Raw genomic sequence first — 24,068 nt, 5'->3', positions numbered from 1 at the left:
AAACTGCTCCGAGCGAGTTCTTTCCGCGCTCTGGCTCTCAAGAGCCGGCCTATCACGGCTCGGCAGTTGGACGAAGTCCCGCCTTCCGGCTACTAAGTGATTTCTGTATTGTCCAGTTAAAACGTGGGAGCGCGGCTGCGTTCACGCCTCCGCGTCTGACAGACAGTTCCGCAACCCTGTCGTCCTCTTCAAGTGTCGGAATGTACCTGAACTAGCCAATGGGGAGCAGTCCTGGAGGCGGACCCGGCTCTGGCAGGGTTGGGTGCACCGTTGAACAGATGGCAGAGGGAGGCGAGCGGATTCCTGAGGAAGACCGGTCAGGTGAGAAGGCCTTGGGATGTGACTTGAGGATTAGCGGCAGGTGCAGTCCAGGGCGTTGGTCGGGCTGAACGAAGCGCAGGAGGTGCGGCTCTAATGGCGGCGACGGTGGGCGCGGGCAGAGTCTGGGGCCTTGCAGAGGAGGGGGCGTGGGGCGTGGTGTGGGGGGAATGGAAGGATGTGAGGGTCTGGGATGGGTCGTGCACTTAGGCCAGGTGGGCGTGGGAAAGATGGGGCTCTGGCACCGACTAGTCCTGGAGGGGGTGGCGCTTAGGATCCTTAGGCGGTGGGGTGTCCCACGCTGGGTGGTGCCGGAGGTGTTGAGTTCTGGGAAGATGGGAGACAGAGGGAGGGACCTGCTGTAGTGGGCAGAAGTGGGGGAGGGAGGGACAGGCGTGAGAAAGTGTGTGGGCAAGTTGGGAGCTAGAATCAGGGTGAGACAAGACGCCGCACTTTGCAGGCACAGGTGAAGTGGAGGACAGATGCCCAGTGTTTTAAGTGTCTTTGCCTTTAAGCGATGTGCGAACACGACCAGAGAGCACAGTATGGAAACTCCCTTGAGATCCTGGCCTAAATTACCAGCTTCTTTACTCAGTTTTCAGGGAAAGGTTCTAGTGCTCTCATTTCCTTCGCTTAGTCTTCTAGGTCTGTGGCTCCTATCAGCTCAGTAGTGGTAAGTTTCCCTGTTTCAGGCGTTGGAGAAAACAAGTACAGTCCTGAGGGATGTAACTGGGTTATGGACTTCCTAGAGTTAGGTGTTTATTTTTGATTGCATGGTATGGTTTTCCTTTGGGACTCTAATTAAAAATAAATGTACAGCGGCTCCTCTGGGACAGTTAATTATGGAAAAAGATGCTTGAGTCCTTACTGTTGGAGCTAGGAATATATGATTCTTCATGCCCTCCACAATCAGGAAGGATCCAGGTTCCTTTTATTTTTTTTTTCCTGCAATCTTGTAGTGTTGCATATTCTTCATCACTTAGCCCTTGACCAGCTTATGATTTAAGAAGGCAGTGCTGTTTTAAACAGAAACAGCTAAGCTCCTACTGAGTGCTGATAAAATATTGTCCATCAGGTGATCACCGTTCTGAAATTGTCTACAGACTCCTATTTTAAGCTAATACCCTTGCCCCCCACCCCCCCCACACATACAGCCCAATCTTTTTTTTTTTTTTGACTTTAGTAGGAAAATTTTATTTTCTTTACCCTCCAGATTGTTATCTGGTTCCATGAGCTGTCTCTGGGATCAATGGCTTAAATCAGCAGTGTCAGTTACAGGATGCTTTGAGACAGCTGATGGGAAGTGGGTGTGTAGATTTGAGCAGTAGTTAAAGCGTGATATAAGAGATTGAAAGTGCAGTGATCTATCTGTGTGCCTCTCCCTCCCCTCCTGAGTGCATGACTGTACTTGCATTGGTGATTAGTTGTGCGCTCTAGTTGACCCTGCAACCCCAGTGGGATTTGGAACAGAAAGAAGCTTGTAGCCAGAAAGTTTGGAGCTGAAATTTAGGGCTGTAAATGGTGCCGATTCAGTCATGACTTCTGTTTCTCAGCCTTCTGCTTTCACTTCTGTGCTCACTCCCTGCTTTCTTACATACATTCCTGCCTTTTCTTGAATGCTGTGTTTCTCCTTTTAATTATTCTTTTCTCTGTTTTCAGTCTTTCCTGTTTTCTTTGCCTGTTTTCCTCTGACCCTCTTTTTTTCTATGTGTTTCTTCTTTACTCCTGTCATACCACATGATTGCCTATTGTGCTCCTTGGTAGCTGCAAAGACTGAGAAACAGAATTAGGGTGATAGAGTCTCATCATTCCTTTTCGTCCTTGACTTACCGCCCTGACATGCCGACTTCCTTGTCTGTTGGTCGTAACTCAGGCTCGGCTTGGGTCTTAGTCCTGACCCTCCCTTGTGCGTTCACTACTTCCTCTCTCTGGTTCTCTCCCACCATAAAATATGAAAGTGAATTAGCTAAATTGAAGGTGTTTAATATCTCATGGTCTTGGCTTTCCAGTTTTAGCTATTTGACTGTCATCTGTTGCCGCCCATTGATGTGAAGATGACCAAGCTGGGATTTTTGCGGTTGTCCTATGAGAAGCAGGACACACTTCTGAAGCTTCTGATTCTGTCGATGGCTGCTGTGTTATGTGAGTGTGCATGTGGACCTCTCTTTCTTCAGGAAATGGAAGGGAGAAAATCCTGAAAAAAAAAATTAGCAACGGCTCTCTTAAATGCCTTGCTTTTTTTCCGGCAGATTGTAATGTGTTCTTTTTTACTGTTCTCAACCAGTAGAATTTTGTGAAATCAAAAGAAACACAAGGATTGTAGAAGTTTGGACTAGTGATCATCTGGGAAAGAATGGGAAGCATGCTGTGTTAATTTTGGGTGTTTTTTAGGACTGAAAGTGGTACCAGAGACCCTGGGATACTGAGTTTTGTAAAAGATATTTGACTTCTGTAGTTGCCTGCCTCGGTATTTCTGAAAGTCTTTCCTGCACTTCTGTTTTCTTAGGTCTTCTTTTTCTTGCTCTTCATGAGTCATAAGTAGTCTAGATTCCCTTACCTCTTAGTTCACTGCAAGGTTAAGGTTGTTGGAAGGGGAGGTTATGTAGAAGATAACCATGTAAATTAGGTGCAACATTAGTACGTGAATGTGTTGTTATAGGCCTTGATAATAAGTAGTTAAATGTGTCCTACTTCAGTGAAAATGTGGGTATTATTGTCAGGGGAAAATGAACTTCCTTGTTTCTTGTGTGTGGGAGGGATGGATAAATACTTTATTCAGTCATCATTTTGTATTTCCTGTGACTTCTGTGCTGGATAATACTTTGTAACATTACTATCTACTATTGTTTTTCATGGTATATTGCCATTAAAATATTAGTTCTTTGTTTTGTGCAGCGTTCTCCACTCGTCTTTTTGCTGTCTTGAGATTTGAAAGTGTCATCCATGAATTTGATCCGTGAGTACCTTTGCTTGGTCTGGTATTTCCTTCAAGAAGCATTCAGGTTAATGGGTTTCAGATTCAAATTCCAGTGAACTCTTGGTGATGGGGATGTACTTTCTATGCATTTCTACAATGGTCCCTTTTTTGAAACATTTCCAGTGGAATTTGAGACCAAGTGAGTCTCTCAAACTTAAAAAAATGAGAGAGGCCTTGCTGGTGTGCCTAAGGCTTGGTTAAGCTAACAAAAGTCTGACTTCTCAGCTTGGTCGACACTTAATGGTACAGGCTGAGGGAAAAGGGACTGGGCCTTGTGTGTGTTTGAGGCTCAAGAGAAAAATCAGAGGTCATGAACTTGAGATCCATGACTTTTTTTCTGTTTAACAATTTGTGTGATATAAATTGGGTCTGTCAGTTAAGTTCTAAGACATTGAGGAAAATTTAAAGTTGTGAGTTTGATTAGGGATTTTATTAGCTAAAAAGAGGCATAGGTGAAAGACATTTACTGAGCTTCATTCTGTTCCAGAACTGTTGTACAGATTATCTATAAATCCTCACAGTAACCCTATGAGATGGAGGTATTAGTGTCCCCTTTTTACAAATGTAACTGAGGCTGGCAGAGGCCATTCCAAGTCACATGTATAGTAAATGTTACATGTATGGTAAATGTTACATGTATAGTAAATGGAGGAGCCAAGATTTGAATTGAGGTTTGTTTCTGTTTCCAGACACTGGAGTAACTTGTATTACTGAAAGTTAAGGCTTCGTTTGAAATTTGGAGAGCCAGAATCATAGATTCTTGATACATCATTGATATCATAAAAATAGAATATTAGGCTTATGAAACATGATTCAAGTTTAATACTGGCATGTGTTTGCAAGTTTGTCTTATTGTTTTGTGTAGATATTTGAAAGCACTTTGGAGGCATACAATTACCAATTTTTTTTCCTCAGGAATGAGATAACATATCCTTTTGGTTCTTGATCACCAGTATGTTAGGGCTTTTTCTCACACCCTCTAGATGAGTGAACACTTGAGATGAAATGGTCAGGGAAAGCAAGAGTATCTGCTCTGTAGTCATTGAGGTAGAAGGGATGGTACAGATCCTGTGATTTGACACTTCCTTTTGCAGAGCAGGAAACTGATGCTCAGAGTGTGACCCCAGGCCAGACCTTTTCCCACTAACTTGCACTTCCTCTGTCTCACTCTGCCTCTTTTACTGTTAGGTGAAGGACATGATTCTGACACCTGGTGACTGCCCGCTACCCCCATCCTTTCTGTCTCCCTGACAGTTACCAAAATAACATTTGTCAGAATAAATAGAAGGAGAACAATTTATGCCATCTGCTACTTTACTCACTTCAGCTGCCATAATTGGACTGACCAAGGAGGAAATAGGGTTAGAGGGGTGGGCAGGCCAGATGGTTAGTCATGATCATCTTTAGTGATTAAACAGTTCTTTTCATTTTATTTATTTGTTTATATATATTTTATTATATGTAATAAATTTGTTAATATATATGTAATATATAAATTTATATATATGATAAATTTTATACATATATACATTATATGTTATTTGTCTTTCTTTTTTACTGTCTTTTTTTTTAAATGAGAAACTTAAGGGGCTTCATAGCTTGAACCTAAAGAACTGTGTCTTTCTGTGTATAACTCTAAGCATTTTGTATCAAATACTTTATGTAATTTTTATTTTTATGCTACCATGTAGGTGGCATTCAGAACTATTTTAAATAACAACATGAGTAGATCTGATTACGAATTTAAATACTCATTAAGAGGTTTGTGTTATGGAGTAGACCAAAAAATGTTCATCCTGCGTCTGGTGTTACACCCACATCTTTAGAGATGCTCCTCACTTGAAGTTACCCATGTGTCCTCGTGTGTGTTATGGAAATGTTCCTTTGTGTGTTGCTGTTGCTTGAAAAGAGTTGAATCTATTGGTGCCTACATCTCAGCTGTCCTGTCTTTTGAGTGCTTGAATCTTCTGACTGAGGCTGACGCCTACTACATGCCAGCCTGGTTAAGTGTCCTTTGTTTAAAGTTAGCCTCCAGTTGCATTTCCTTACGAGAGAAGCAGTGCTTTAACTGAGACAAACCTGGAGCTGCAAATGAGGAGACTTGTGGTAATGTGAAGTGATTTTCCTGCTTCGAATATTTTTGGGTACCAAACTGACTTTGATTGGAGTAATGATAAGTTCCTCAGTGGTGTAACCTGAGGAGCCAAATTCACTGCACATTGGGACAAATACTTGAGTGTGGGGAGGAGCAGACATAGTTCTTCCCTGTCTTGCTACAGGTACTTTAATTATCGTACCACCCGGTTCCTGGCTGAGGAGGGATTTTATAAATTCCATAACTGGTTTGATGACCGGGCCTGGTACCCTTTGGGACGAATCATTGGAGGAACAATTTACCCAGGTGAGGGGAACAGGATTTTTTTTTCCTCACAGAAGTAACTTATTTGTATATTATGGAACAGTGTTTTATTTCTAATATCTTTGTTTTGTGACACTTGTAATTTCATTCTGATTACAGATTCCAAAAAGTAGATCCTATAAAGAAGGGAGAACCTGTATGGGAGGGTGGGGTTGGGTAGCTTTTCATAAGTTCTGGACTTTGATTGAATCCACAGGATGGAAATTTATAGGCCTCCTGCAGCTACTTTGTTAGTATTTCTGGTGGGTTGTTGAGACCCGTGTTATCACCTTATTGATAACTTGGATTTTCCCCTTTCTTTTTCCCTTAAGTTCTTTGTCTTAGGAGGATAACCTGTTGACCTTTCTTCTTCCTGTTGCAGGCTTAATGATCACCTCTGCTGCAATCTACCATGTCCTCCATTTTTTCCACATCACCATCGACATTCGGAATGTCTGTGTGTTCCTGGCCCCTCTCTTCTCTTCCTTCACCACCATCGTCACGTACCACCTTACCAAAGAGCTTAAGGTGAAGGATTTGGGGTGACAGGAGGCTTGGGAATGGATTTTGTTGAATGTCTCTAGTAGATGCTAAAGGGTGGGAAACAGAGCTTAAGAAGGGCAGGGAGCTAGGGGCTAAAGACAGCTTTCGATGAGTCGAATTGCTAGTTTCATCCCAGTCCCTCCCTAGAATATGTAGTGTCTTATCATTAACAGCTGTTTGTCCTTATAAGGGAATGTTTGAAGGTCAAATATAAATTGCTGTATATAGAAAAAGAATTTTTGTGTTAGTTTATTCATCACAGGACTGCCTTTTTTTTTTTTTTTTTTTGCTGTCTTTATTTTTGGCTGCACTGGGTCTTCATTGCTTTGTGCAGATAGCGAGAGGGGGCTGCTCATTTGTGGTGGCATCTCTTAATGCAGAGCCTGGACTCTAGGCACATGGACTTCAGTAGTTGTGGCTCGAGAGCCCTAGAGCACAGGCTCTATGATGGCAGCGCACTGGCTTACTTGCCCTGCAGCATGTGAATCTTCCCGGACCAGGGATCTAACCTGTGTCTGCTGCATTGGCTGGTGAATTCTTATCCACCAGGCCACCAAGGAAGTCCTGGAAAAAAAAATTTTTTAATGAGATTTAGATTTTGAATCTAATATCCCTCACAATCTAAGGGAGAGAGAAAATAGCTACAAGATGTGTTCCAAAACAGTTAGTTCTTCCTATTGGAAATGGATACTTAGCTTAACAATTATTTGTTGATTTTTTAAAAACCATTTATTTAAAAATTCTGAAACCACTTGGCTCTTAAAATTAGAGTCTATGATATGGTCTCTCCTTCCCCAGGTTTCTGCCTTGCTAACCCTGGCTCCTGGGATGTTATTCTTTGTAGCTGTGGTGCAGGGAGATACCTGAGAGGTGCTAAACCAGTTGGAGGGCTTGGGAAACTTGAGTTTAGTTTGAAAGCTCTTTCATCCTTCTCCTTGCTGCCCTGTTCCAGATTTGACTTTTATCAACAGACAGGTCCTTCCTCTTTTCGGTGTGTGCGTTATATTTTGTTTTTCCTCTTTCCTGAGTTCACAGACTGACTCAGAATATTCCAGCTCTATTATCTAAGCTGGCATCTTTAGTCCACTGTAGATTATCACCTCTGTTTGTTGATTTTTTAGCTCAGATACTTATGTCTTCCTTTGCCTATGCTTGCATAGCTTTTAGGGGTGTGACTGGAGTTCCTGTGGTGTGCAGATATTGTTGGGGGGGACTCAAATCTGGGGGTACTCCAACCCAGCCACCCATTCTGGGGCAGCATCTGACTGATTTCATGATTTGTCTGTTCTTAGCACATGTGTACTCAGTTTCAGACTTAGTAACATGGCAGGGAGGGAATTGGTTGTGAAGTGTGTAACCTCTTGTGCTGCAAGCATTCCTAGCATCACGTCTACCTTGCAAAGTGTCAGACTATTCTCTGGGCCCCGTAGAAGCAGATTGAACTAGTGTATCCTCTCCTCTCCCACAGCTGTATTGGTGTTGACTTCTTACTACCCCTCTTGTCTTACAGGATGCAGGAGCCGGGCTTCTTGCTGCTGCCATGATTGCTGTGGTTCCTGGCTATATCTCCCGGTCTGTGGCTGGCTCCTATGATAATGAAGGTAAGACTTAAAGTTCACCTTATTTTCCGGTAGAGTTTTGTGAAGGACAGTAGAATCTGGGTTCAAATATGCTATTTAGCAATAGCAAAAATGGTGTCTGGGTGAGAAGATTAGAAGTGGGCAGGAAGGAACCTTAGACTCTTAAGTTTATATTCTCTCTCTATCGTTTCCTCTAGAAAGGGAGTTGGTAATTGTCCTTAAATAAGGCCTCTGGCTCATCTCTGTATTCCTAAAAGTAGAGTTAGGTTTTAGGGTTGGATGGGTTTTTGTTGTTGTTTATTCACTAAGTGGTGTCTGATTCTTTTGCGATCTTATTTACTGTAGCCCACCAAGCTCCAGGGTTGAATGATACTATTATTTTAACACTGTAGTCATTTGCTTTATTTTAGATGAAAGGAATGGATATTCTTAAAACCATAATGACTTTTATTGACTTATTTCCAAATCACCCTGTATTTATTGAATGTTATTGGTAAAACAATGTTAGGTATTATAGAAATAGTTAATGAATGAGAGTATTGGCTTATAGTTAAGGAATTACAGAAATAGATAATGAACAAAATAATTTAGCCCATAATCTATTAATGCAGATTAATGCAGACCTATAAAAATAAATACTAACGAGCAGTTAGTATTGTATGCCATGAGAGAGAGAAGTATGAACAGAGTACTTTGGGAACGCAGTGAGAGAAGAGATTCAGATTTGGGGATCAGGGAAGGCTTTTTGGAAGTAGCTGTGTTTGCACTGGGCCCTAAAGTTGGAACTTCATTAGGTATATATTAAGGAGAGAGGCAGTCAGGGCATAAAGACCAGCTTGTGGTAAGACGTAGAGGCAGTGTGATGCTTGATAGTACAGGATATCATTAGGACTCAAATAGCAGGGAATTCAGTGCCTGAAAAGAACAGTAGCAATAATGACTAACACTGAGTGCTTGCTGCATGCTAGATTCTGTTGCAAGTGCTTTACATGCAATGGTTAAATTTGTCTTTACGGCACATTTATGAAGTAGACACTATTATGGACTCTTTTTTTTTTTTTTACCAGAAACTAAGACAAAGAGATATAGAGTAATTACACTGTTAATGGGTTGTATGTCTGAGATATGCAGGTAGTTCGTTGAAGATCAGTATTTAATATCGCAGCGTGGCCTTCTATTGAATTTTGTGTTCTTTCTGCAGGGATTGCCATCTTTTGCATGCTGCTCACCTACTACATGTGGATCAAAGCAGTCAAGACTGGTTCTATCTACTGGGCAGCGAAGTGTGCCCTTGCTTACTTCTACATGGTAACACTTCACTCCCTTCTTCCAGGAGTCTCTCTATGTCTGCATACCTGTTGGGATCAACTGATGTAAATTAGAAGTAGTTCTTGGAGTTTGAGACTGTGGAGCAGAGGACAGAAGCCTTTATTGTCTCTTGTGTCCATACAAAGCCTAACCCAAGGCAGGCAGATGATAAGATAGAGGAAACTTGTTTTTTAATTTTTGGAGGTCTCATGATACTGTATTTCTTATGGATACATATTGGTTGGCCAGCTCTCTTTTCTGATATGTTTCCCTTAAATTTTTCCTTTCCTAACACATATTTTTTCTGTCCAATCTTTCATAAACCCTGAGACTTCTTCCCTTCACTATTTCCGCTTGCTCACATTTAGCATGTATCCCTAAATCCTCCATGTGACCTTACAGTAGGTTGCATCCAGATTAACGCTGAGGGTTAGGGGCCTTTTGTTTTGTGATCACAATGAGGGGAGACATAGAGAACAGAGGACTGAGTTACAGTAATGGGTTTAATTTGATTTTCCTGTTTAAAGAAATCAGTTACTTAAACTGTTTAAACCACTTGGCATTAATAAAGTTTTTGGTTACCATAAATAGATGTTCTTTAAAAAGGTCACAGGTAACAAGGAGAAGTGCTGAGAGGAACTTTGCTTTTTCATCCTGTCCTAGGTCTCTTCCTGGGGAGGTTATGTGTTCTTGATCAACTTGATCCCTCTTCATGTACTAGTGCTGATGCTCACAGGACGTTTCTCCCACCGGATCTACGTGGCGTACTGTACTGTCTACTGCCTGGGCACCATTCTTTCCATGCAGATCTCCTTTGTGGGTTTCCAGGTGAGCCCTAGACTGAGTGGGATTTTTAGTTTCTTCCACTTTTTCTTAAGCATCTCCAACTAAATTGATTTATCTTGAATTCTGGTGAGGATGCTAAAACTTACAGGTCTGACCTTGGACTGCTTGTATTAACTGAAAGAACAGAATCATTGGTCAATAAAGTCTGCCTCCTGAGTGTGTTAATATTTGTTCATGCAGTTTAATTGCTCTTAATTTAGCTTAAGTTTGGGGAGAAGCAGGGATATTTTGGTAGAACTGAGTTGATGTAAGTGATCACAGTTCTCTTTTTCAGTCTTTCCTAATATGAATGATCCCATTCAGTAGTAATGACCCCTGAAATTCTTAATGGGGCCAAGTGATTAAGTCCTTTAGGAAGCAGAACATAGACCTTTTAACCACATTACTCCATAGGGTTAAGAGACAGCTATTAAATCAGAGGAATGGTGCGGTATGTGTGATTTTTCATGTAAAATTCTTATGAAAGTGGAACCCTTATTCAGCTCAGCAAGTATTTCTTTGGTCATCCCCTCAAATGTGCAATCTGCTAATAACTGGGAAATGTAAAAAGTAAAGATGTGATCCTGGTCCTGAAGGAAGTCTTGCTGGGCAAGACACCACCCTGTGCAGCTCTCTGTGGTGTAGTGGTCCTAGAAATGTAGTCTGGGACCAGCAGGCTCAGCAGCATCAGGGAATTCGCTAGAAGTGAAAATTCTGGATTTGAATCTACTGAGTTTTCAGAAGCTCTGGTGGTGGGGCTCAGCTGTCTGTGTCTAAACACCCCCTCTTCACTCTACCATGATTATGCTGCCCGGTGGAGTTTGAGAACCGTTGTCTAAGTTACAGGAGAGATCTAAGGTGTGTGGAGTATAGAGGAGAGCGATGGATTTCAGCTTGGCAGAGTAGGAGGCAATAGTATTTGCTTGGGGCCTTGAATGATGGGAATTTCAATGAATGCAAATTTTGGGAAAATGAGAAAATTACAATCGAGGCTCAAGAAATAGCCTGAGCAAAGGCCAGACATGTGATATTGATAGAGTACGGTACATTTGGACTCCAGGTATTCTGTGGAAATGTGGCAGGTGAATTAGACCCTCCCCTGGATTGGCCCTAATTCCTTGGTAGCCTCAGAACTCATTGGACTCTTTGGTCTGAACTTGGTCTGGATAATTCAGGTCAAGGCTGGACCCATTGTTTTCCTGACATTCTCACACATCTGCTTTCACCTACAGCCTGTCCTTTCATCAGAGCACATGGCAGCCTTTGGGGTCTTTGGTCTCTGCCAGATTCACGCCTTTGTGGATTATCTGCGTAGCAAGTTGAATCCACAGCAATTTGAAGTTCTTTTCCGAAGTGTCATCTCCCTGGTGGGCTTTGTCCTTCTCACCATTGGAGCTCTCCTCATGCTGACAGGTAGGAAAGGCTTTTAGTGTTAAGTGTAAATGGGTATGAACATAGCATAAACTCCAAAATCATGGGTTATTTCCTGACCACAGGAAGATGCATTCTTTTTCTCCCATTTCTCTTGATTTCATGCATATTAAATCCGATTATTACATACTCAATCCATTTGTCAGCCAGTATTTGGATTCAGCATAGAAAGAAGATCTTATTAGATCAGTATTTAATCGCAGAAGATTCACACTTGGTAACAGAACTATATTTACCATGCTAATCTTTCTCCTTTTTTTTTGTTCTTTTCTTTCCTGTTGGTATATTGGTAGGGTGGGAGAAATCCTAATATTGTTTGCCCTACAACATGACTTTATCTAATCCCATATGACAGAACTATGTTTAGTTTGGTTAGCATGGCACATTTTCCTCACATAGATGTCGCAGAGTCTGATTTGATTTTGCCCATGACTCTGTATTGTCTAATTCAGAGCAACACTGGAGGACGGCCTGACTTAGTTTATAGCATTGGCCTTGGTTTGACCAGATTTAGTCTAACCCTTCCAGGAAGCATTTCCACCTTCCTTCTCTGAGTTTACATACAGTCTGACTTTATTCTGCTGATTGTGCTGACATAAGTACTCTCAAATTTGAAAGAAAGGAATCAGTGAAATTCTCAAGGTATTCATGACATTTAGACAAAAACCTAGTCCTCCTTTGTCTCAGAGAATCTTATTAAAATGGAAAGTTACGATTAGTTAGGATCAGATGTTATTTTGTTTCAGAAGTAATTGTGAAATATTTGTTGCCTCTTTGCTGCCAGGAAAAATATCTCCCTGGACGGGGCGTTTCTACTCACTGTTGGATCCTTCTTACGCTAAGAACAACATCCCCATCATTGCCTCTGTGTCTGAGCATCAGCCTACGACTTGGTCCTCGTACTATTTCGACCTACAGCTTCTTGTCTTCATGTTTCCAGGTCTGTCTGCCTTGTTCTGAAGTGGTCTTCTTTGTAAGAATTATTTGATTCAAAATAAGTAAAATACCCCCATCCTTATATTTTTATTGTTCTCAGTTTTTGCCTGTGTATTTATGTGGTACAGAAGATGGCTAAACATGTTTTTCTAATATTTGAAGCAGAATGGAAATCAGAAGTTGAACAATTGCAGATACTGGCAAGTTCAGAGTCTCAGTTTTCTGTTCAGTTGTATTATAAAATTCAACCCTAATTCAGATTTTTTTTTTTTTTTTTTTGTACTTCTAGTGTACCCAGCCCCTCATCCCTGACTCCTTCCCATTTATCTTCTTGATAGTATTCAATTTTGACAGTAGGCATAGCTGATTGTAAAGCCTCTTCATCTAACTTACCTTCTGGCCAGTTCAGATATAAGAATTTACCATTGGTAGGGAACTTTGTTTTTTTTTAATTGAAATAACTTTATATTTTTTTCTTACTATGAAAATAAGTTGTCTTTTATACAAATAGAGACAAATATTAAAGTTTCAGGAGTTCTCACCACACACCTGTTGCTCCTGTTAACACTTGGAATGTATATTCATCCAGTTGTTTACTGATTAAAAGTCAGATGATACAGTTTTTCTCCTGACTTTTTAAGTTTTATAATCATAATTTTTGTTATTTAGGATTATGTCAGTGAAATAGTGTTCAAGATACAGCATTTGTTAATTTTTTAAGCACAGAGGTATGTAAAGAAGGTAGCAAATGGTCCATAAACTTCCACAGCAATATTTTAATTGATGTGTTTAATTCTGTTTTATAAATATTCTATAGTTAACTACCTCCTTTATATTGGACATGTAGGTGGTTTCAGATTTTGTGCTGTTTTAGAGTGCCATAGTAACATTTTTGCATGTGTCTGATTGTTTTTCCAGCTCTTCACTTCTTTTTTCCCTTTATTTTTGTAGTTGGTCTCTATTACTGCTTTAGCAACCTGTCTGATGCCCGGATTTTCATCATCATGTATGGTGTGACCAGCATGTACTTTTCAGCTGTAATGGTGAGGAATGCCCTCAGTCCTGGTGAACCTTCCATGCTTGACTCTGGGGGTTTTCTTCATCCCTCGGCATGGGAGGAGTCAGTGCTGACAGTTGTGCAGAGGCTTCCTTCCGAGCGCTTGAGGGACTGAGTGGTAAAGCTGCTCCCTGTTGTTGATCTTTCCTGGAAATGTACAGGGTGCTCACATTTTCTGATTGTGAGGCCCACCTTTCTTGGATTCATACCCTTGTGCCAGGGAGAGGCCCTGGGCAGGTTCCTTCCCCTCTCTTCCTGGAGTCTGAAAAAGGGAGATGATGTTTTTTTCTTAAAGGCTTGGGTGCTGAGTGCCAGGTTGTTAAAAGAAAGGAGAGATTTTATATATTGTAGTCAAGATAGTGCTTCTCAGACTTTTTTGATTCCAAACCACAATTAAGAAATACTTTTTATAGCCTATCATTACTCAGGATGTACATACATACATACATGTAGAACTGGAAAAAAAAATAAAACACATAACTTCTACTATAGAGGTGTCAAGTATTTTCTCTCCTATTTTGTTCTGTTCCATTGACAGACCATATTTGTTGAAAACCCCTAAACAGATGTCATCATCTACTAATAGGTTGAAATCTGTAATTTGTAAAACACCGATTAGATTGTGATCTTGCTTCCTGTTTTTTAGGTGCGTCTGATGTTGGTGTTGGCACCTGTTATGTGCATTCTTTCTGGCATTGGAGTCTCTCAGGTGCTGTCCACGTACATGAAGAATTTGGACATAAGTCGGCCAGACAAGAAGAGCAAGAAACAGCAGGATTCTACTTACCCTATTAAGAATGAAGTGAGAAGCAACACATAGAACAGGCTTGGGGAACTGTGTGTGTTGTGTGTGTGTGTGTGCGCATGTGTGCGCAAGCGCATGTGCAAGCATCTGTGGGGTTTTTTGTTTTTTGTTTCGAGTGAGGGGGAGTAAAGTGGAGCACTGTCACCAGAGGTCAGAATTAATTCATGTAGCCTCTGATTTATTTTGGTTCATCTCATCTGAATCATTGACTGTATGTAAGAAGCTGTTCTGTGCTGTGTAAATTTAATTTGGTTTACAGCACAATTCTTCTTCCTTGTCTAGGTGGCAAGTGGCATGATTCTGGTCATGGCTTTCTTTCTCATCACCTACACCTTTCATTCGACCTGGGTGACCAGTGAGGCCTACTCTTCTCCCTCCATTGTGCTGTCTGCTCGTGGTGGAGATGGCAGTAGGATCATTTTTGATGATTTTCGAGAAGCGTACTATTGGCTTCGTCACAATACTCCAGAGGTGAGAATTTGGGAGTGTGGGATTGTGGGGTAGGAGGAAGGGAAAGACATTTCGTGTTATAGTGAATCAAATAGCTTTTAGATGGTAGAAAGCTTGGAGAAATTGGAACTATAGAACCTGGTATTGAATGGGCCTTAAAAGTCAACCTCTATTCAAGTCAGGATGTCTTCTGTAGCAGCCCTTCCTGATTCAGGTTATCTGCACTCTGCTTGGACACTTGTATTGACAGCATGGTGATATTATTGTGAGGTAGGCCATCCCAATTATAAAAGAAAAAGGTTAACGGTAAGTAATGCATGTTTATTGTAGAAAAATCAGAAAACAGAAGCAAAAAATAAAGATACAAATTTTCCATAAAGGATCACCTAATGATAACCACTTTTAATATTTTGGTTTATACCTTTGGAGCATCTGAAGTCATTTCCTTTCCAGTAGCTACTGAGATTGGCAATTGTGAGTTAAATTCTTATAAGAATTTCTTTTTCTATGTTCATCATATCCTGTGATTTATCCCCTCCCACCTCCTTTCTTTATAGGAGCTGATTTTTGTGATATTGTTTATGATCATTTTTTATGGTCAGTTCTCTGATAACACCAGGCTGTTTATTTGAAAATGTTACACAGCCCCCTACACCTCCCACACCATTATGTTTATTTTTATAAGATGATCTGGAATTAAAGTATTGGCAATGTTGGGTTGTATAATTTGCATTGAGATTTCATTATCGTATACAAAGGTTGGACCAGGTGCCAAGATTTATTTTCTTGTTAGGCATACGTTATTCTGTAAAGAAATTAATTAGCTGTATGTTAATTCCTGTCAGGTGCCCTTCCACTCCTAGTATTTGATTTTTGGAGTTGGTGAGACACTTGTAATTTCTATTTCCCATTCTTTAAAGGATGCGAAGGTCATGTCATGGTGGGATTATGGCTACCAGATTACAGCTATGGCGAACCGGACGATTTTAGTGGATAATAACACATGGAATAATACCCATATATCTCGAGTAGGGCAGGTAAGGTGAAGGGGTCACTTGAGTGTTTGATGCACAGGGTCTCATGAGAAATACTTCTCCTTGAGGGATCATATGGCCTGGAATTCTGCTCTGAGAAATGTGCCTGTGTTTTTCCAGGCAATGGCATCCACAGAAGAAAAAGCCTATGAGATCATGAGGGAGCTTGATGTCAGCTATGTGCTGGTCATTTTCGGAGGCCTCACTGGGTATTCTTCAGATGGTAATGAACTTGATTATATTTCTAGCTACAAGGCTAAGAAAACTAGATGAACCTCCTACTTTTCTATTCTTTTACTAATCTTATCAACATATTTTCTTAATTGATACACATTTGCAACTTGAGGCTTAGTTATTTTGATTTTGTTTTGAACAAGTAGAAAGTAGGTGTAAAGAATTCTCATGCAAGTATGGAAAGTGAAAGTGTTAGTCACTTCAGTCGTGTCCGACTCCTTGTGACCCTATGGACTGTAGCCTGCCATGCTCCTCTGTCCATGGGATTCTCCAGGCAAGAATACTGGAGTGGGTAGCCATTTCCTCCTCCAGGGGATCTTCCCAACCCAGGGGTTGAACTGGGTCCCCTGCATTGCAGGCGTATTCTTTACCATGAGCCTCCAGGGAAGCCCCATGTAAGTGTGGCATGCTATAATTGTCTGAAGACCTAAGAATAGTTCCACAAGCAGTGAACAATAAAGAACATAAGGCCTCTGAGAATGAACTTAAGAATTAGCATTTTTTAGTGGGTTTAAGCCATAGAGTCATCTCCCAACTTAGAATATTTCATATATATATATATGTGTGGTTGTGTGTGTGTATATATATACCTAATAGAGTTTTTGCCACGAGAACGCACTAATAGAGTGCTAAGTGCTAATAGAGGCTAATAGAGTTTTGCCACGAGAACGCACTGGTAATAGCAAACACCCTATTCCAACAACACAAGAGAAGACTCTACACGTGGACATCACCAGATGGTCAACACCGAAATCAGATTGATTATATTCTTTGCAGCCAAAGATGGGGAAGCTCTATACAGTCAGCAAAAACAAGACCAGGAGCAGACTGTGGCTCAGATCATGAACTGCTTATTGCCAAATTCAGACTTAAATTGAAGAAAGTAGGGAACACTAGGCCATTCAGGTATGACCTAGATCAGATCCCTTATGAGTATACAGTGGAAGTGACAAATAGATTTAAGGGACTAGACCTGATAGACAGAGTGCCTGATGAACTATGGACAGAGGTTCGTGACATTGTACAGGAGACAGGGATCAAGAAAATCCCCATGGAAAAGAAATGCAAAAAAGCAAAATGGCTGTCTGAGGAGGCCTTACAGATAGCTGGGAAGAGAAGAGAAGCGAAAAGCAAAGGAGAAAAGGAAAGATATTCTCATCTGAATGCAGAATTCCAAAGAATAGCAAGGAGAGATAAGAAAGCCTTCCTCAGCAATAAATGCAAACAAATAGAGGAAAACAACAGATTGGGAAAGACTAGAGACCTCTTCAAGAAAATTAGAGATACCAAAGGAACATTTCATGCAAAGATAGGCTCGATAAAGGGTAGAAATGGTATGGACCTAACAGAAGCAGAAGATATTAAGAAGAGGTGGCAAGAATACACAGAAGAACTGTACAAAAAAGATCTTCACGACCCAGATAATCACGATGGTGTGATCACTCACCTAGAGCCAGACATCCTGGAATGTGAAGTTAAGTGGGCCTTAGAAAGCATCACTATGAAGAAAGCTAGTGGAGGTGATGGAATTCCAGTTGAGCTATTTCAAATCCTCAAAGGTGATGCTGTGAAAGTGCTGCACTCAATATGCCAGCAAATTTGGAAAACTCAGCAGTGGCCACAGGACTGGAAAAGGTCAGTTTTCGTTCCAATCCCAAAGAAAGGCAATGCCAAAGAATGCTCAAACTACCGCACAATTGCACTCATCTCACATGCTAGTAAAGTAATGCTCAAAATTCTCCATGCCAGGCTTCAGCAATACGTGAACCGTGAACTTCCAGATGTTCAAGCTGGTTTTAGAAAAGGCAGAGGAACCAGAGATCAAATTGCCAATATCCGCTGGATCATCGAAAAAGCAAGAGAGTTCCAGAAAAACATCTATTTCTGCTTTATTGACTATGCCAAAGCCTTTGACTGTGTGGATCACAATAAACTGTGGAAAATTCTGAAAGAGATGGGAATACCAGACCGTCTGATCTGTCTCTTGAGAAACCTGTATGCAGGTCAGGAAGCAACAGTTAGAACTGGACATGGAACAACAGACTGGTTCCAAATAGGAAAAGGAGTCCGTCAAGGCTGTATATTGTCACCCTGCTTATTTAACTTATATGCAGAGTACATCATGAGAAATGCTGGGCTGGAAGAAACACAAGCTGGAATCAAGATTGCCGGGAGGAATATCAATAACCTCAGATGTGCGGATGACACCACCCTTATGGCAGAAAGTGAAGAAGAACTAAAGAGCCTCTTGATGAAGGTGAAGGAGGAGAGTGAAAAAGTTGGCTTAAAGCGCAATGTTCAGAAAACTAAGATCATGGCATCTGGTCCCATCACTCCATGGGAAATAAATGGGGAAACAGTGGAAACAGTGTCAGACTTTACTTTTTTGGGCTCCAGAATCACTGCTGATGGTGACTGCAGCCATGAAATTAAAAGACGCTTACTCCTTGGAAGGAAGGTTATGGCCAACCTAGATAGCATGTTTAAAAGCAGAGACATTACTTTGCCAACAAAAGTCCGTCTAGTCAAGGCTATGGGTTTTCCAGTGGTCATATACGCATGTGAGTGTTGGACGGTGAAGAAAGCTGAGCGCTGCAGAATTGATGCTTTTGAACTGTGTTGGAGAAGACTCTTGAGAATCCCTTGGACTGCAAGGAGATCCAATCAACCCATCCTAAAAGAGATCAATCCTGGGTGTTCATTGGAAGGTCTGATGTTGAAGCTGAAGCTCCAATACTTTGGGCACCTCATGCGGAGGGTTGACTCATTGGGAAAGACCCTAATGCTGGGTAGGATTGGGGGCGGGAGGAGAAGGGGACGACAGAGGATGAGATGGTTGGATGGCATCACCGACTCGATGAACATGGGTTTGGGTAGACTCCGGGAGTTGGTGATGGACAGAAAGGCCTGGCGTGCTGCAGTTCATGGGGTCGCAGAGAGTCGGACATGACTGAGCGACTGAACTGAACTGAACTGACTGATATATATACCTGTATATATGGCATATGTTAATCATGTTCCCTATAATTATTAGCAAATCCTGTGGTTAGAAGAATCATCCAAATAGAGTTCTCTGCCTTAAAAAAAGCTTGAAAAACTTAAAGCAATACCTGTTTCAACTTTAAAAGGTTAAACACTGCTGAAAATTTATAATAAAAATGATAGTCCTCTGCTTCTAAACCACCTTATAATATCAGTTCCCAGTAAAATTATTCCTTCAGTTATTTCTTCTAGTACTTAATATTCATATTTCTAAATAATATGTATATTCTATTCACAGATCGATCATTTTAGATACCCTTTATCAACTTTTTCTTGTACTAGATAAGGAATTTAGTTCTATTTCCCCCTCCCCCTTTCCATCTTGCATCTTCTCAGTAGAGTTAACGATCAGTTTTTGGTTAAATCCAGATAAAGCATTTTCAAAATCATGACTAAATAAATACTATGTACTGCTGAGTCAACCTGTACACTGTGGTTAACCATTCTCATCTAGAATAACTTGTTTTCCTGCAGTTAATAATTACCTCTTATTTCTGTCTTAATTTTCTTTGACTATATGGTTGCTTCTTAGAGATGTTCAAATTTTAGATTATATCTGGCTTCTGATATGGACAGACTTAACAGGTTCACCTGGATAGAATGTATGAAATGTCCGTATGAAGTAGAAGACTAGTTTCTGTGTGTGTCCCGTGCAGGCGAGGAGGAATGACAGTGGCAGGGACTTCTACCACTAGCACGTGCAGTGGGCTTGCACTTTCATAAACACTGGCCTCAGCACTGTTTGGTTGGGTGTGACTCTAGGCTTGTTTCTTATTGATAATAATATATGCAAATAGTACAGAAAGTTTTTTGTGTATATGTGTTTGTGTGCGCGTATGTTTGTATGCATATGTATTTTCATATATGTGAATGTACACAGATAGGTGGTAGAAATAGATGGTTCCATGAAATCTTTAGTATTCCATGAGACATATATATATCTGTCTACCACATTTTCTTATTAGGTCATCTGTCAATAGACTGAGGTTATTTCCATGTCTTGGTTATTTTGAGCAATGCTGCAGTGAATACTGATTTCTCTTGGGAATAGTGATTTCATTTCTTCTGGGTATATCCCAAGAAATGGGATTTCTGGATCACATGGTGGTTCTATTTTGAATTTTTTGAGGAACCTACCTAGTGACTCCTATAGTGTCTGTACCAATTTACATTACGACCAGCAGTGCACAAGGATTCCCTTTTCTTACCATCTTAACCAGCATGACTTTTGACTTTTTGATGAGAGTCATTCTAGCAGGTATGTGGTGATGCCTCATTGTAGTTGCGATTTGCCTGCGTGCATGCCCAGTTGCTTAGTGGTGTCCGAGTCTTTGCGACCCCATAGACTGTAGGGCATGCCAGGCTTCCCTTGTCCTTCACTATCTTCTGGAGTTTGCTCAAACTCATGTCCAGTAAGTTGGTGACGCTATCCAACCATCTCATCCTCTTTTGCCCCCTTCTCCTCCTGCCCTCAGTCTTTCCCAGCATCATGGTCTTTTCCAGTGAGTCAGCTCTTCGCATCAGGTGGCCAAAGTATTGGAGTTTCAGCTTCAGCAGCAGTCCTTCTAATGAATACTCAGGACTGATTTCCTTTAGGATGGACTGATTTGATCTCCATGCTGTCCAAGGGACTCTCAAGTCTTCTCCAACATCCCAATTCAAAAGCTTTAATTCTTCAGCACTCAGCCTTCTTTGTGGTACAACTCTTACATCCTTACATGACTACTGGAAAAACCATAGCTTTGACTGTACAAACCTTTGTTAGCAAAGTGATGTCTCTGCTTTTTAATACACTATCTAGGTTTGTCATAGCTTTTCAAGGAGCAGGCATCTTTTAATTTCATAGCTGCAGTCACCATGAGCAGTGATTTCGCAGCCCAGGAGAATAAAGTCTGTCACTGCTTCTACTTTTTTTCCCATCTATTTGCCATGAAGTGATGGGACTGGATGCCATGATCTTAGTTTTTTGAATGCTGGGTTTTAAGCCAGCTTTTTCACTCTCTTCTTTCACCCTCATCACAATGCTCATTAGTAGCTTTCTTATTTTTATAACTTTAGAGTTAAATGGTACTGTATGCCACTAGAAAAGTATTAGGAATAGTGAATTTTCATTATGTGATTTAGCTGTAGCTACCTTGGTGATAAAGCAGTTTTTTCTTTTTCTAGACATCAACAAATTTCTGTGGATGGTCCGGATTGGAGGGAGCACAGATACAGGGAAACACATCAAGGAGCATGATTATTATACTCCAACTGGGGAGTTCCGTGTGGACCGTGAGGGCTCTCCAGTGCTGCTCAACTGCCTTATGTACAAGATGTGTTACTACCGATTTGGACAGGTTTACACAGAAGCCAGTAAGTGATTCCTGAGAACCTTAATAACAACAGTGAGAAGAGTAGTAGCTAACACATACAGGATATTTTTTATATTCCAGGCACTGCTCTAAATGGTTTATTTCTACTAATTCATGTAATCCTTATACAGCAGTCCAAAAGGTTATGCTAATATTATTCTCATTTTATACATGATGAAATTGAGGTACAAATAGGTTCCTTAACCACCCAGGGTCCTATAACTAGTGCTGAGTCAGGTTAAACTCAGGCAGTCTCAGTCTGGCTCTAGAAAAGTCTGTGCTTTTATTCATTACTTTTTATTACCTCTCAGTAAAAGGTGTTATACTGGAGAAAGGATTATGAAAGGGAATAGAGTATGATAAAGGACTTCACATTTCTTCAGATAAATTGAAAGGGATGTGCTTAGGTTAAGTCTTTCCTTCTGATTCAATGTCTTGGTTCTGCAATTGGGACTGTTTTTGAAGTGGATGCAGGCTTGTGACATCTGGAAAGTTCTCTGTCCCATGGAACGGTCACTAGTGTGTCCCAGTGGTCCTGGGTGGCAGTCCTCAGGAATAGAGGTGGTTGGAGGTCAGGCCTCTGTCTCTTAGAAGAGATAACCTCCGTGGACTCTGCCAAGCACCATCTTGGGGAAGATGTGAGTTAGGATAGCACTCAATTTGCCCTTCCTGACTGATGTCCTTTTTTGTAGGCCCTACTCTCTAAACAAACTGCATGCTAGGGAGTAACATTCCACTGGGATGATTTTCCACATGGACTTACTGTTTCCTTAGGAAATGAGCACTGTAGAAAGAAATTTGTTGTCTTTTTCTCTCCCTTTTTAGAGCGTCCGCTGGGCTATGACCGTGTCCGGAATGCTGAGATTGGGAATAAAGACTTCGAGCTTGATGTCCTGGAGGAAGCATACACCACAGAACATTGGCTGGTCAGGATATACAAGGTGAGCAGGTGTTACACTGTGAAAGCAGCTCTAGAGCTTAGAAACAGGCCATGTGTTTCTAAAATAGGGATATTTCTGTGTCTGAAAAATAGCCTGCTTGGAATTTTTCTTATAATTTAGATTGTTCTTAGTAGACACCCCAGTCTGCTGTCATTCTGGCAGTGGTTGCAGTGATATTTTCCCAGCTGGGGTTAGGCTTGATCTGTTTTAGTGATTATCAGGCTTGGGGGAGGGGGGAGTAGTAGGAGAGTGTGTGTGTGTTCGAACTATGTTTTCTTCTCTCCCACTGAAGAATTTATGGCATAGAGAGTCACATCAGTTCAGTTGCTCAATCGTGTCCGACTCTGTGATCCCATGGACCACAGCACGCCAGGCCTCCCTGTCCATCACCAACTCCTGGAGTCCACCCAAACTCATGTCCATTGAGTCGGTGATGCCATCCAACCATCTCATCCTCTGTCGTCCCCTTCTTCTCTGGCGTTCAATCTTTCCCAGCATCAGGGTCTTTTCAGAAAGTCAGCTCTTCGCAGCAGGTGGCCAAAGTATCAGAGTTTCAGCTTCAATATCAGTCGCTCCAATGAACACCCAGGACTGATCTCGTTTAGGATGAACTGGTTGGATCTCCTTGCAGTCCAAGGGACTCTCAAGAGTCTTCTCCAACACCACAGTTCAAAAGCATCAGTTCTTCAGTGCTCAGAGTCACATAGAAGTGTGTTATATCTCTCACATAAGAAAAGATTGAGAACCTTTGCTATATTTGGAGGATAGATCATTTACACAGCTCCTCACAAGGTACTCCAAGAAGCTCAGCAGTGAGTAGCTAGTCTCACACCAGAGCCAAACCAGGGAGCAGAATCCAGCGTAACCCCTTCCTGTCTGGGTGAACCCAACTTAGTAGAGAAGCTCTCCCGTGCTGACCTGATTGTAAACGTTAAACTGATACCTTTGTGTTGCAGGTGAAGGACCTGGATAATCGAGGCTTGTCAAGAACATAAATGTTACATCTGTTTCTGATCTGCTTCGCACTGAGTGCGTCCCATTTAGGGCGCTGAAGACAGTTTAAAAAATATGCAGTTTATAAGAACAGAGCGCGATGAGATTAGAATTGTCCGGCGGTTTTGCCCTGGGCAGTGTGGGCTGGGCCAAATGGAATGATCTTTATAATTCTGAGCAGGTTACCAAATGAAATGTCATGGCTTTACTTTGGTCAATTAAAGGGGGGAATTTTTTTTTTAAATGTGCCTTATTTGTTTTGACTTATAACTGATTTGAGGAAGCCTAAAGTTTATGCCAGGCTGGTAGAAGGACAGAGAGCAGACCGCATCTGTGGTCTTAGCTCCCTAAATGAGCCATGTATGGAGCATTCTGTCATTCTCTCAAATCAGGAAAACTATCAAGGACTAGCCGATCCTACACATACAAACAATTTGGTCATTTCAAAAACTGCAGCACCTAGCCCAATGCCTTGCACATAGTGGGTGCTCATTAAGCGTTTACTGAATGAATAAAAGGGGGCCAGAGGAGTGCCATTTCTGAGCAGGAAAGGCAGCTGTGTTGCCATCATGTCTCTGTTCTCAGCATTATTTGTCCTTAGCGGTGCTTTGACTACAAGGGACAGGAGGTGGCTACCCAGACCTGATCACACCAGTCTTCTTTGGGACTAGCCTAGGTATTTTTGTGTGTTTTTTATTTTTGAGGAGGAGTAAATCCAGGGAGACTAAATCAATAGTTTTGAAGACTGAAGGCAAACAGTACAGTGTTCTCAATGGAGAGGAAGAATCTCTTCCAAAGTTACGTATAGAACTTGATGGTCAGTAGGTGTTCTTGAATTAGCT

At 41.3% G+C, this 24,068-nt stretch overlaps 1 protein-coding gene across 7 annotated transcripts; it reads left to right on the top strand.

The window, feature by feature from the left end:
• The first annotated feature begins 260 nt into the window (after nucleotides 1–260).
• On the top strand, nucleotides 261–23,470 carry STT3A (STT3 oligosaccharyltransferase complex catalytic subunit A). Of its 7 annotated transcripts, none has more exons than XM_081535061.1 (18): nucleotides 261–321; nucleotides 2,334–2,460; nucleotides 3,214–3,274; nucleotides 5,575–5,696; nucleotides 6,076–6,221; nucleotides 7,747–7,837; nucleotides 9,018–9,124; nucleotides 9,788–9,952; nucleotides 11,182–11,362; nucleotides 12,165–12,320; nucleotides 13,268–13,359; nucleotides 14,020–14,175; nucleotides 14,461–14,649; nucleotides 15,549–15,665; nucleotides 15,783–15,885; nucleotides 21,105–21,293; nucleotides 22,118–22,233; nucleotides 23,190–23,470. In XM_081535061.1, the coding sequence occupies exons 2-18, from the start codon at nucleotides 2,373–2,375 to the stop codon at nucleotides 23,226–23,228; spliced, it is 2,118 nt and encodes a 705-aa protein (XP_081391187.1). In that variant the 5' UTR covers nucleotides 261–321; nucleotides 2,334–2,372; the 3' UTR covers nucleotides 23,229–23,470. The 7 variants fall into 7 exon arrangements, with proteins under 7 accessions (XP_081391187.1, XP_081391185.1, XP_081391188.1 ...); XM_081535059.1 differs by having other exon boundaries at nucleotides 2,328–2,460; XM_081535062.1 differs by having other exon boundaries at nucleotides 261–403.
• Nucleotides 23,471–24,068: the final 598 nt, after the last annotated feature.

The sequence above is a fragment of the Giraffa tippelskirchi genome, chromosome 10, assembly GCF_054371585.1.
Source record: "Giraffa tippelskirchi isolate mGirTip1 chromosome 10, T2T-mGirTip1v1.2.pri, whole genome shotgun sequence".
NCBI classification, from domain to species: Eukaryota; Metazoa; Chordata; class Mammalia; order Artiodactyla; family Giraffidae; genus Giraffa; species Giraffa tippelskirchi.
The sequence above is the reverse complement of the archived record's forward strand: the minus strand, read 5'-3'. Positions and strand labels throughout refer to the sequence as shown.

Excerpts from the sequence above, each read along its gene's own strand:
- STT3A (XM_081535061.1), top strand. The coding sequence starts at position 2,373 with ATGACCAAGCTGGGATTTTTGCGGTTGTCCTATGAGAAGCAGGACACA. Across the intron at positions 11,363-12,164 it reads AGCTCTCCTCATGCTGACAG|GAAAAATATCTCCCTGGACG; the intron begins GTAGGAAAGGCT and ends CTTTGCTGCCAG. Across the intron at positions 21,294-22,117 it reads ACAGGTTTACACAGAAGCCA|AGCGTCCGCTGGGCTATGAC; the intron begins GTAAGTGATTCC and ends CTCCCTTTTTAG.